The sequence below is a fragment of the Apodemus sylvaticus genome, chromosome 17 (genome assembly GCF_947179515.1).
Source record: "Apodemus sylvaticus chromosome 17, mApoSyl1.1, whole genome shotgun sequence".
Classification (NCBI taxonomy): domain Eukaryota; kingdom Metazoa; phylum Chordata; class Mammalia; order Rodentia; family Muridae; genus Apodemus; species Apodemus sylvaticus.
Genome location: NC_067488.1, coordinates 59,806,320 through 59,820,516, shown reverse-complemented (window position 1 = coordinate 59,820,516; position 14,197 = coordinate 59,806,320). Strand labels below are relative to the sequence as shown.

General features: G+C 36.9%; 1 protein-coding gene across 1 annotated transcript in view; it reads left to right on the top strand.

Moving 5' to 3' along the window:
• Abcd2 (ATP binding cassette subfamily D member 2) overlaps positions 1–14,197 on the top strand; it is a 44,495-nt gene that overhangs the window by 13,794 nt on the left and 16,504 nt on the right. The window contains exons 5-7 of the mRNA XM_052161288.1: positions 116–210; positions 3,709–3,854; positions 12,935–13,080. Of these exons, the coding sequence (XP_052017248.1) occupies positions 116–210; positions 3,709–3,854; positions 12,935–13,080 (387 nt within the window). The remainder of the gene's footprint in view (positions 1–115; positions 211–3,708; positions 3,855–12,934; positions 13,081–14,197) is intronic.

The window sequence follows — 14,197 nt, the reverse complement described above, 5'->3', positions numbered from 1 at the left end:
TTTACTGGTGTGAATTATTTTTATAATTGAGTTTACCCATTCTGTTGTATTATTCTTCCAGTTAATTAGAAGTAATGAGATAGCCTTTGTAACTTAAACTGTTCCTTGATTATAGGAACAGTTATTGATGTGGATCATGGAATCATTTGTGAAAATGTCCCCATAATTACACCAGCGGGAGAAGTGGTGGCTTCCAGGCTAAACTTCAAAGTAAGATGATATTCAAGAATCTTCTGATTGTTGGCCTCACACTAATACAAAACAACTCAGAATTCATGTACCTTATGTAAAATACTTGGAGAGGAGCATGTGGAAAGGGGAAGTCCAAAAGGTATGCACAGTGGCTCAGTTGCAGAAGCAGTAACTCCCTCAGAAAGCAGAGCAAAAAGAGAACCATGATCTCTCCTGCTTTGGTGTCAGATTGAAAATCAAATTACAGAACACTGAGAGACATTCAACACAGCTATGTGGAAACAGGAGAACATCTCAGAAATTAATATCTGGGAAAGAATTTTAACTTTTTATACAGGTTGTTAAGAAATATATGACTATACTTTTACATGCCTTCTGAAATATTATCTTTCTCCAAAGATCACTATCAAATTCAGTTTTACTAACACACGTTTTCTAACTTTAATTTTAACTTTAAATGATTAGAAGATTCATGGATTCAACTCCCATTTCTGATTCTGTTGAAAATAATTTATTTAATATCCTGTATCTTAAGTACAAAAAACAAAAACAAAACAAAAAAAAAAAAAAACAACCCAACAACACTTTGTAAACCCAAGGCCCTGGTTTAAAGGTTTATGAGATGAAATCATACATGTTACACTAAGTATAAAATGGCTGACGGACTGTATTAATTATTTATGTCAATGTGCCAGTACACTGATAACATAAAAGGAAGAATTTAGTTGGCTCCTTGTTCCAGGGAATTTATTTGGGACTGAGCTATCGCAAGCCTTTGGGAGTGAGGCACACCTGAACATGTGCCAGGAACATGTTGAAAGATGGGTCCTTACTGCAAACTTGGCAGCAAATAGAGAAAGAGAATTTGTGTTAGGCCAAGATATGGCCCAAGGACACATTCCTACTTCCTCCAAGTAGGACTCATATCTGAGGCTTTCCACCACCTTCCAAAATGTACCAGAAATTGGAGACTTGGTGACCAACACGTGATCCCGTGGAAGACATTTCAGATTTAAACTGTGTGAACTATAATAAAGTCAGCTGAGCTATGTTCTATTAAAGGCATGATTAGTCTCCGTTCAAATTATAAAGATCATAATACTAATGATTTTGGAGTAGACTTTAGCCTAGTCTCAGTTATTTGATATATACTTGCAATTGAACAACAGGCTTATTGAAAGTTGAAAGGAGGCTGAGATGTGTTGAACACAGGGAAATCCTGTTAATAAATTGAAGAGAAATTGTTTGGTCAGGGTCTATTATTCGATTATAAGCCTGTAGAGTGATTTTTATTATTAGGATATGATAAGAGTACCAATTAGCTACTCATTGTAAATATGTAATATTCTGTTTTCTATTAATAGTTCAGCAATTTAAGCTATGGGTGTAGCTAAGTGGATAAAGTGCTTACCTAGCAGACAAAGCTTGAGTTCAGTCCTCAGTCTGCAAAACAATGTAACAAAAACTGGTTTTGTTGTTATTTTGCTCAGTTTAACTAACATGTTACTCATTCTCATTGCTTTAATTTTTAAATAAATAGATGACAAAGCTTCAATGTTGCCGCATTCTAAATATGGCTCTATAGAACCATCTTACACTGAAGAAAAACTCAGAGCTAAGTCTCTTTTATAAAATAAGCAATCTAGTGGGAGAGTCTTGAAGAGTTTTTTAACATACTATGAAGATGTACATTGTTATAACATACTGTTTGCTATTACTTTTGTTTTCAGAATGTGTGTTTTAATTCTAATCTCCCACCAATAGGACAAAAAAAGTTGTGTTTCTTTAGTATTGATTGGCAAATATACACTTTTTAAGGAAAACGATACTCATCATTTTGATGATCTTCAAAATTAAAATTATCACTTATTTATGGGGGAAAAATCCAAAGTATGAGATTTTCTTTTCCTCATACTCGGTCTTTACTGAGAAGTTATGTTAAGAAAATATTATCAGAATTTTCTGAGATGTTATGTTAGGAAAATATTAATGTGAAAAAGAGCTCTTGATGGGAATTGATATTTTAAAAACATTTTATGAATGTACTACTCACTGTGGCATGTACCTTTCAAAACTCTTTTGGATGGGACCCGGGCATTTATCAAATTATTCATCCACTATCAAGAAGTCTAGTGGAAGAGAAGAAACAAGGCGGAGCTCATTCTTTGTAGTTTCTCCTAAGACATTCTGGGATACTAGCAATTCACCTTTGTCTTTGACTTTTGGCAATGTGTCTTCCACACATTGGGAACTTGGATGTTTGTATGCATTCAATGGAAAGACATGTACAGACAGCTTCTATTCAATGGAAACACATGCATAGACATCCCATTCAATGGAAAGATATATGCGTAGACATCCTCTATTTAATGGAAAGACATATGCATAAACAGACATCCTGTAGATTTCTATCTCTCATCCTCTCATCTTAATTTTTGGATCACTTATTATAAAACAAATCAAATTTGAAAGCTGCATTCCTGCTTTTTGCTCATGTGGTGCCCTGCAAGTCTGATAGGAAGGCAACCTCTCCACCCTACCAAACAGAATACAAAGTTATGAAGTCTGTTTAATTTTAGTAGAAAACTAAGACAAATGACAAAGGAGAACTTCTGATTAGTGATTAATAAGTGAACTTGTTTTATGAATGAATAATATATGGATATGATCTCCACTTATATAGAGGGTGACTATTTTATGTGTAAACATTCTTCCTAAATATCTTTAAGGGATGGGATACATGATCCCCAAGTCTGATAACATTCAGTTGGGTAATCTTATACAGAAAAAGATTCTGTACATATTTGATACAGATGCAAGGTTTCTTTTCTTCACATATTTTCAATCCTCAGTTGGCTGACTCCTCAGAAGTGGAGTCCTGAATATGGAGACTTGACTCTATGTGTTTAAGGTCAGCTCTAGGTATATGCTACACTATAGTTCCCTTGTTTTCCTCTGCCTTGGTTTCATAAGCATATAATTTTTACATCTGTGAATGAACCAGACAGAATAATATTTTCTCTCTAATTTTGTGTTTTTATGATTTTGCAGCATTTCAGACACTTATATAAAAATTAAGAACTCAGCTGGGTCCTTGGATAAATGTGCTTTTTAGAATATTCAACTTTCAGTTGTATTAGATTTTGTATGTTTAATTAGTAATATAAGTTTAAAAATCTAATTTTAATTTAAATCTTATGATTAGATTTTCTTTCATGTGTAGTTAATTTCTCTATATGTGTGTATATTTAAAATATCTCAGTTGAAGTGTTAGAGAGCCAATGTTCTTTTCAAAAATATTTATTTTTTGCAATTAATTATTTTATGATACTTTTAGCTTCAGAGAATAGCCAAAGTTAAACTTGAAGTTCCAATCCTGATATATTTTATTTTCTGTCTTTGCTATCCAAGATTGTCATATGACTAGATACTTTTTTTTAAAGCTAATTTCTAAATGCTACCAGATGAAATAATTATTAAATATTGCAGCTTATAATATTTTATTTCTGACCTTAGGTAGAAGAAGGAATGCATCTTTTGATAACTGGTCCCAATGGCTGTGGGAAAAGCTCTCTCTTCAGAATCTTAAGTGGGCTGTGGCCTGTGTATGAGGGAGTTCTTTATAAGCCGCCTCCCCAACATATGTTCTATATTCCACAGAGGTAAGACATTTTTATATCAAATAAAAACAGTTGGTTTTGTTCTAAAATTGTGTTCATTTCTCAGGTTCTTCTGGTTACACTCATTTAAAGGTATTTTCATTAGAGAAACTATTGAGGAAATAAGGCTGAACTCAGGTATTTCTTGAGTTCCATCTTACTGCTTTGACTATAATAGATTCTGGGTCAATGCCACTTCTTGTACTTTTCAGATCTGACAACATGTTGAGAATATTCAAAGACTTCAGGTGTCTTAGGAAAGAATAAATGGCTCCAAGGAATGATTAGATGTCATATTGTTTTCTTACAGATAAAAAAATAGTGCTCCGGTTCTATTCCAGTCTTTCCATCATCCTACATATACTATGTGTCCTAAGATTGTCCACTCATGCCTGAGGCCCTCTTAAGATCTTTATTGTGATTATGCTAACTAACGAATAATCTTAACCACTTTAACTAAAATTGCATTAAGAGTAAGATAAACATGGAAAAGCACATCATTTTTCCCAAATTCTTCGACCATCTTCCTTCATAATCATACAGAAGTATCTAAACACAAGGTTATATACTTGAGAATTTGGAATATTTATTGTGGTAAGAGAAAATCAACTGTAAATGAAAAATTAACTCCTTTGGTCCAGAGATTTCTCCGAGTGTGGACCAGGTTCAATAGACACTGCATTACATGTCTTCTCTCTGGGTCATCTTGTGTGTCACCCAGGTTAAGCAGACAATCACAGTGTTCCCTCTGGATCAGAGGACTGCTCTGAGGTTTATAACCGAGCACTTAGGATGGGAATGTAAGGCTGGAGCACCAGCACATGTCACACAGATGCCCAGCAACATCACACACTTCAGTCTGCTCCTTGTTGGTGCACGGTGCCACCATGATTCAGTTGCCCTGAGTTTTAGACGGTAAGCAGCAACTGGGCTCTGTGAATTTATTTTCTTTCAAGCAAGACTCACAGTGGTGTCAACAGGATACTCTCTAGTGTGCAGAAGGATTCAGAAATGTGTTAGCTGAGAATGTTAAATATGAGCAATATTATTGGCACCTGCATTTAACACAACTAGAATGTCATGCAATACCATAAACATTGTTTCTTTTTGATCCTTTCGGAAACCTTGGCTTTATCACCTCAGTTTAAGTTTTACAAATGAATGCTATGTGTATCATTATTTCAGTCTTGTACTTAAGCTATAACATACAGAACCATAAGAAAAATGGTCTATGAGAAACATATTCTTGATGAAAATAAAGGTGTATAGAAAAGCTTACGTTTTATCCTTTAGATATTTCATATATACTATAGATGAAATGCTTCTTGAACATATATGTAGTGGCAGGAGTTTTCCAAGAAATAGGCAAGTTTATGAAAGTGACCTTTACCCTCAGAGTGAACTAACCATAATATTTTACAATACACAGAAATCATTAGGAAATTTTGTCTTATGAAATGTAGTTTTGCCTAAGCAAAAATGTCAACTCCAACCTAGTTAAGATAAAAATAAGCAAGAGTAGTCTATATTTTAATTTTTAAATGATTTTGTCTTAAGTCAGTTCACCTTAATTATATACATCTAGAGGCATGGGAAATTATATTTATACTTACAATTTTATAGACTCCCATTCTTTCCATTTTTGTTTACCATTTTTACTTAAAACACAAATATAAACTAAGAAAATCTAAGTGTAGCATTTATTTCTAGTATTCTGAAACAAGTGGGTTTTTTCCAAATTCTGAAATGATTATGTAAGATTTTATTACATAAAAGAAGGTAACAGTATGACCTTTTTAAAATATGTCAGTAAATGATCTTAGATGATCACATAAATGACTATTATTATTTTTTTTTTTACTACTTCTTACCACTCTCTAGCAAAAGAATGTAAGATCACTACGAGTTTGGCAGAAAACACTAACATAGAATTGAAATCTAAGTATGAAATCTGTAAGTCATTAAACAGACTTTACACTTAATCACTATGATTGAAGTATTTCTCCGATAAAGACTGGATCTCTTTATGCACTGATTAAGTGCAAATATATTCTTCCTTTCACTGGACTCGCAGTAGGTTTGAGGAGAGCGTGTTTCTTATGTTGTGTAGTAAACAAAAATAACACTATTGAGGGAGGAGCCAGTACTTAGGTTTCACCAAACTTTCACACACAGAGACCCAAACAAAAGCACTCCTCTGGCTCAAGTTGTAAATTGGGAAACATGAATTCCTGAGAAATTGTGAAATCGCCCTAGTATTTCCCCAGTTGGTGTCTTCTAATGCTTTAGCAATGCTGATAATAAGAACCAGATCTTTAGACATCTGAGCCGTAGTACAAGAAGACAGAGTTGGTCTGTAGAAATTGAGTCCAAACCATTTTCCCTCACGCCCATCTCTTCCAGGACAGAATACATCTCTTCCAGGACAGAATAGGAAAGCTGGGATATCTATAAGATTTAAGACAGAACATTTCATATGAAACATACGTTAGGCAGTATCCTTCTGTAGGAGGGTGATTGGCAGGATGTGGGGACTTTGCTCAAATATTCTGGCCCTTCCAGCTGAGACTGAATGTCCTGCGCAATGTCACTGCACTTCTTAATCAGGCAGCTGACGCCCATCAGCCCCTGCTGGTCAGCTCTCCTGACTCGCAAGAAGCAGCTTCCTGAATCATTTTGTCAATTCTTGGTGTGTTTTCTCTTCTTGCCAGGCTTCTGAGGATAAGCTTATGACCCTTTATTCTTGCTTTCATGTCTCTGCTAATCCATGACCCATTACTCGCTCGCTTATGCCTTGGTGAGGTTCTGTCTACCTGCCACTGTCACAGCCCCCAAAGCCAGAATTGCATGTGTTTATTGAGTTTCCTAGGTAATCAACTCTTAACATCACACTAGCAGTCATCAAAATGGGAAACTGAGAGATGGGACTTTGGAGAAGATGGGCCTTTGGAGAGCCTATAGGAAATGTCGAGGCAGGAAAGCATGGCAGACTGGCAGCCTCTCCTTTCTTTATGGTGCTTTAGTTAACCAATCCCGAGGACCATCTGTGTGCCTCATACTCTTCTCAGCAACCTACCATACAATAATTCAAATGTCCCTTCTCTCATTCTTCTTACTTAGAATAAACCTCTCAGGAGAGACGTGTTAACAGATTTTCCTACTCCTGAAAACCACATGTCCCTATAGTACATCAAACAATCTGAGAAAGATTTAGTCCTCCTGTGGTCATAAATCAAACTGTGTATAAATTCTACCCATCTATAACTCTTGAGCCTGGGGAAATAAAACTTTAGCAAAACAAGAGAAGGAATGCCACTATAAGGATTGTGTTAATCAAACTTCCTGAGGGTGAGTAGTGCTGGCGTTGGATCCAGGGCTGCAGGCTGGTTGAGTGCACACATGCCCTAAGGAGCTTTACCCCAGAACTGACTGACTGACTGACTGATTTCCATTCCATTCCAAATCTGCCCGGCATCTTACACTGTGAACCATCTGTCTGTTTTGTTACTTGCGCTGGGTGTGTTGCCTAATCCTCTTTGTGATGGATAAATAACTGTCAATTAACAGTTCTTTTTTTTTAAAGGAAATTTCTGAAGCAGTGAAGAGGGCTCAGTAGACTGAGGCTGCTCCCTTGCTTTATAAGTACTGGGTGCAAAAAGTCGAATGACATAATTTTCGTAATACTAAATATCTCTTTTGAGTTGAGTAGCTCTAAATTTGCTAAAATCCACAAGAATATTAGGAATGATATTATGCATTCGAAATATAAATCTTGAGCTTGCTGTGCATGAGAAAGCACAGTGACATGACTGGTTCAACCTGTGCAATTTTCTATGATTGACGGCAAGTATTTGTGATTTGCTCCACCATCTTTCTGGCCAAACAGACAAAGGAATAGAACATAACTCTTCAACTGTACACTCCCCATAGCTTAGTTAAAAGTATTGTTGGATTTGTATCAGTATTGTCCAGTTAAACTATATAATTTAAAATTTTTCATCTTCTGTTTATTTATATCATTTTTGTTGCTTTAATTTATTTAGAGCTTGAATTATTTTATTTGTCCTTAACTTAGGAAATATTTAGCATTTTAGGTTATTGTTATCCTGAGCACAATGGTAGGAATTATTCTTTTCAGTGTTCTCCCTTTTTTTTTCTTCCTTTGTTTCAAATATAGAATAATCAAAAACCAGAACACTCTAACAAACAATAAATTGTATCAAAAAATAAATATCTGATAGTTCAATGTTAGCACAGAAAAATGAGAACACAGTGCAAATTTTTAAAATAGCTAAAATGTTTGTAATAATATAATTATTGGGGATGGATTTCATCTTGAATATTCTTATTATGAGAGTTAATGGTTGTTTAAATAAATGTATATGTAAGATTTCACAGAAAAATAATTACAATTTGTTGCTAAATTCCTTCCCAGGAGGAGCAAAAATTATTTCAGGAGTATGTATGTATTTCACATATTTCTACTAGAGCCTTGAAAACTAAATAGGAAATTAAGCATTATGAAACTGTAATTATTTTTCTTCATCTGCCCACCACAGAAAATTAGCTGTTTCTCAAATTTAGTTATTTAATTTTTATTACAATGTAGTGTTATTTATAATTATATAATATATATTTATTGTATAAATATATAAAAATTATTTCCAATATGTGATTTAAAAATTTATAAGCATTATAAATATATAAAATAATGTATAAATATATTAACTAATATAATTATTAATTCTTGATCTGAGTGCTATATTAAAAATACAGTATTAAGAAATTAATACTAAAATATTAAGATATCAAGTACTAAGTATTTTGGTGAAGTTACAGGTTTACCCTGCTTCTATAATAATGAAGACATCTGATGTTTCTAAGTATTTTGGGTCGTTTGAAGCCCTATAAACTGCATCAGTGAGCTAGATGTTACCAAAAGAAAGGATCTAGATAAACTTGAAGTGTTTTTTTTTTTTCATACTCAACAGGATCTATCTTTAAAGTCTATGCAGAAGCCTATTATCCATTTAACATGTTACGTCTAATAAAATTTACTATAGGATAAAAGCTAGCAGACAATTCTCTGATGAAGGGTAGTTATTTCACATTCACTTCTTGTTGTTTTCACAAGACTTTTTTTCAGTGCCGAGGATCAACCAGCACTGGGCAGAAGGCAAGCACTGCCTCAATAAACTACACCTCTGTGGCTCCTTTAAGTTTCGCTTTCACTTAGAGAACTCAAGAGAAAAGAGCGCCTTCCTACATGCCTGTGCTATAAACAGTCTCACCACAGTACTTAGTTCAGCTGCCTTGTCCTGTACTCATGATAAACAGAATGAAATTAGTGACGTTACAAACAAGTTAGGTCAAGTTTAGAGTCATGAGAGTGGGGGCATATCCCAGAACCCCCTCTCCATAGCTCATCATCACAACCATGGCTCTATACTGTACAGCATAAAGCACAGGACGCATTCTGAAACATGGATGTAAATGATGACGTCATAAACTACTAGCCCTTTGTGAGGCGTTGCCTTTAGCAGCGCTCACAGAGTGGATGCGGAGCTGTGGTTTTATCATTGTAATCTTGACTGTGCCACATGACAGGACTGCTCTTTGCATTAACATCTACGCTTCAGGCGAAAGTGGAAGGACGTCTAGATACACTGATCTGTGCTAAGTTGTATCTAGCACAAATTTAAAGGCAGTGAACGTTCCCTTTCCTAAGGCCCCAAGTAGTTAGTGAGCACCCTGCGACAGCCGCTCAGTGGCCCTACTTTATACCAATGCTACTGTTCTTACTCGTGAATGTGAATTTAAGATCCTTGTGCATGCGATTGCCTAAGATGATTACATAAGCAAATGAACATGGACTGTGGTTCTGCTGCAAAGAAAGTGTGTTTAGATAGAAAAAGAAAGTAACGAAATAGAGAAACCTCTGACATATGGTGGAAACGTGACTGGAAATGGTTCAGCTGTTTTGGAAAGCAGCCTGGCAGTTGCCTAGACAGTTCTTTGCCCCCACAATTCCATTTACTGGTTTATACCCAATATGCATCATACCCCAAAGAAGGAAACACTGAAATGGCCTTCAATAGATGAATAGGTGACGCAAATATGCCACTCACCCACAATATAATGTTATCATACGATTCAGCCCTAGAAAGGAGCTTGGCACATTCTTAAACACGCTTGTCCGTTAGGAGCAAGCCAAGCACAAGAAGGTACACATTGTGTGAGTCTGTGCATTTGGAACATCCAGAATAGGCAAATCAATGCAGACAGAAAACAGACCAGCTGCACAGAGCAGCCAGGTGACACTGTCTGACCCTGGCCATGGAGAATTGAGAATTCATGAACCGCTGTGTGGGTGCTGGGAACCAACTGTGGCTCCGCTGCAAGAGCAACCAGTGCTTTTAGCTGATGAGCTGCCGAGGCTAGCCCTTGCTATCTGTATAAGGCAGACTCTCAGCTAGGATAGCCTGATGTTCCTCACTGAGCCACTCAGGATGTCCAGGGTTCATGAAGTTGCTGCCTGTGTTAGTTTCCACTGCTGCTACCACAAGTCACCAGAAGGTGTGAAGCAATGGAGAGTCATCCTCTCATAATGTGGGACTTGCCGGCCAAGCTATTATTAGTTTACGGTTGTGTGAAGGGTCAGAGGTAAGGCAGGAAGGTGTTGCAGTAGTTAGACTGCTTGCTATGTAAGCAAAAATAAATCAGCCATACTGCCTACAGGATCAGACCTTCTGAAAGGGTGGCTTTCAGATATTCCAGATGGGAGTGGAACTAGGAAACTGTTTTTGTTCATTTTTTAAATTAATTGAGGCTACGTAGCCAAAGTTACTTAAGTTAAATAATTTTATTCCATCTCTAGCCTCCTCCTTTCCTCTGAGGTCATCTTATCTATATGATACTTATAAACAACATCTAGTTTCTTGCTTTTCAGTTAATTGTTTAGTTAATTGCATTTTTCAAATAGTAACATTTTAACGTGACTATGAAATCAAAACTTCTATTGAAAAGATGTGGCACACACACCCCTTTAACCCCAGCACTTCAGAGACAGCAACAGGCAGATCTCCATGAGTTTGAGGTCAGCCTGGTCTACAAAGATAGTGTCGGGCCAGCTAGAGCTACATAGTAAGACTCTGTCTCCAAAAAGAAAAAAGAAAAGGAAAGAGAGAGGAATGGAGGAAAGAAGGAAAAGGAAGGAAGGAAGGAAGGAATGAAAGAAAGAAGGAAAGAAGGAAGGAAGGAGAGAAGGAGGGAGGGAGGGACAAAGGGAGGGAGGGAGGGAGATGTTGAGAAAGGTTTTTTTCTCTCTGTTCTACTCTATCTGTTTCACCTCCTTGGGTGACCTTCTCCTTAGTTTCTGTCTCATTTTCCCTGTTTCCTTCCATAGATGTAACCAAATTTATGTATTTATGTGCTCCTTTATTTTCTTTTCATAGAAGGTAACATACTGTCTACCTGTGGTTCTCAGCTAGGGGCAGCTTTGTCACCTAGGGATATCTGTCCCCCTGGGGAGACTTGTAGACAATTTGTGATCACGTTTGAGAAGATGCTACTGACATCTAGTGGATAGAGGCCAGGTATACCTGTAATCTCCCCACAGCAGGCCGCCCTTGGCAAGGACAGGTATCTTCCACAGTCAGCCTGTCAGGCTGCCTTTGAGACATCTTGATCCTGGTCTGCCTTCACATTTTCCTTTTGAGCTGAATGATGGTCACAGAACTCACTCTGTATGACTTCTTGTGTGCCTGCCTGCTTGCTGTAGCGAGCACAGTAGTAGCTCTAGACAGTTGACTCAAGGATTCTCTCTGCCGGTCCTTTTGCCTGGTTTGCACTACAATTTGCACTGTAATAGGTAGGCTTAGACAAGTTTTCCTTTGGAGCGTTTTGGTTTTTTTTTTTAGGAGCGTATCATCAAGAAAATTCCCAGAAGTGAGTCAAAAAGCAAATGGCATGTCAGTGTGCCACGGTTCCCCCCAGGAGGTTGGATTGTCAGCATTGTATGGGGACATCTGTTTTCCCTATGGGCCAGTCAGCTGATAGAATTATCAAGCTGTTGAATTTTTGCCTATCTGATGAACAAGAAAATCGATGTCATTTTAATTTACATTTTCTTATTAATACCTTGCCTTTCGGTTTATTTGTTTACATTGCTGTAAAAACTCGAGGTTTTGTGTTTAATGCAAATAATCTTAGATGTTCAGAAGCAGTCGTTATCAAATATGCTTGTACTAGTCAGAGTTTTCTAGATGAACAGAACTGATGGAACAAAGATAGATAGATAGATAGATAGATAGATAGATAGACAGACAGATAGATAGATAGATAGATAGATAGGAGATAGGTCAATGATAAAAGATATATTGATTTAATTAAGAAATTATTTAATTAAAAAAGAAAATATATAAAGGGGATTTATTAGAGTGGTATGCAGGCTGTGGTCCAGCTAGTCCAACAATGCCTGTCTACCAACAGAAAGTCCAATAATCCAGTTGTTGTTCAGTGTACAAGATTGGATGTCTCAGCTGGTCTTCAATGTACACTGCAACCCTGAAGAAGTAGGCTCTATGCCAGTGAAGGAATAGACCTGCTAGTGAGTATAGAGCAAGCCAGCAAAGACAGCGAACAAGCTCTTTCCCTGTCCTTTATATAGGATGTCACTAGAAGGCTTAGCCCAGAATAAAGATGGATCTTCCCACCTCAAAAGATCAAGATTGAAAGTGTGTCTTCCCACTTCAAATGTTTTAATCACAAAAGGAAGCTCGCCACTGCTGTGCACAGACACTGGGTTTTTGTTGGTTCTGGATTTAGTTAAGTTGACAAGAATAGCCAACACAGAGGTAAAACAAAGTATTTTTTCTATAGAAAATATCAAATGGTTTCTTATCAAAACTTTCCTACGTGGATATCTCACTAATTTTTCATAAGCCACATATTATTTTGAAGTCTGTCCAAGAAACATAATATCCTATAAATTGAGTATTTAAAGTCTGCTGTATTCCAGACATCTGGATGTCACCCTGGATAAGTTAACATAACCTTTTACACATGTGCTTGGTGTTTTCTAGGCCATACATGTCTCTTGGAAGTCTCCGGGATCAAGTCATTTATCCCGACTCTGTGGATGACATGCGTGAGAAAGGTTATACAGACCAAGACCTAGAACATATTCTGCACAGCGTCCACCTTTACCACATCGTTCAAAGAGAAGGAGGTAGACTGTGCCATTATTTTTTAAATGTGGTTTAACTTTATATACAAGGCATGTCTGGGTTGTGTGTGATAGCGTGTATCAGTCATCTTAGCACTTGGGACATAGAGGTGAGAGGAACCGGAACTCAAAGCCACCGTCCTCTGTGCCACAAGTTTGGGACTAGCCTGGGTTACATCAAAACTTTGACTCAAAAAAAAAAAAAAAAGAATCATTTAATTAAATAAATAAACTTAGGTGGTATTAGTTACCAGATGCCCAGATACCCAAGAGAAACAGCCTACAGGTAGGTTTACCTTGTTGCTGATGGCTCATAGGTGTCAGACTGTCGTGGTGTAGAGGATGGTAATACTCTTAGCTGGGAAAGCTGCTGGCTTTCTCCTTCCCCCTCTCTGTCCTTCTTGAGCTTCATGCCAGATCTTCTCTGTCAGTCAATCCACACGCCACCCCCACAGTGGGCAGCTCTAACTCCAGTCAAGTTGACAATAGTGACGGCTGTCCCAGGTGTCTATGAAGTCTGTGATTTCATTTGAATATATGAGATTATTAGACCATAAGCATGTAAGTAGAGGTTTATGATTTTCCCATTATCGATATCTTGGTTTTACTTGTGTTGTGTTTTATACAGCACACTACAGTACTTTTACAGCGTAACCATAACACCACATCTAGTGTCTAAAGACCTTGATATTTAAATGTACAAGTATCCTGAGTTCACTGACATTCTAGATGGATGCAAAGTCTATGAGGAACTATTCGCTTGCCAAGCTCTCTTGGTTTACATTAAAAGAAGTTTTTGGAAGTGGATCTCACACAACTTGTTCGTTTTTAGTCCCACAATCTTTCTAACACACACACACACACACACACACACACACACACACGCACGCACACACATATACACATATACACATTTAGACAACAAATAAGAAATTACAGAACCCTTACTTGTAGGTTCCTTTAGAATAAGACATATATGACATAGTGGGAATATACCTGCATAGGAGCTTTTGATCCAGTTATTTCCTAATAGCTTTGCTCTCGGATGTTTTGGTAACTCATATGACATTATAGCACAGAAAACCACCTAGAGAGCAAGCCAGGATTCTAGGTTAAATTG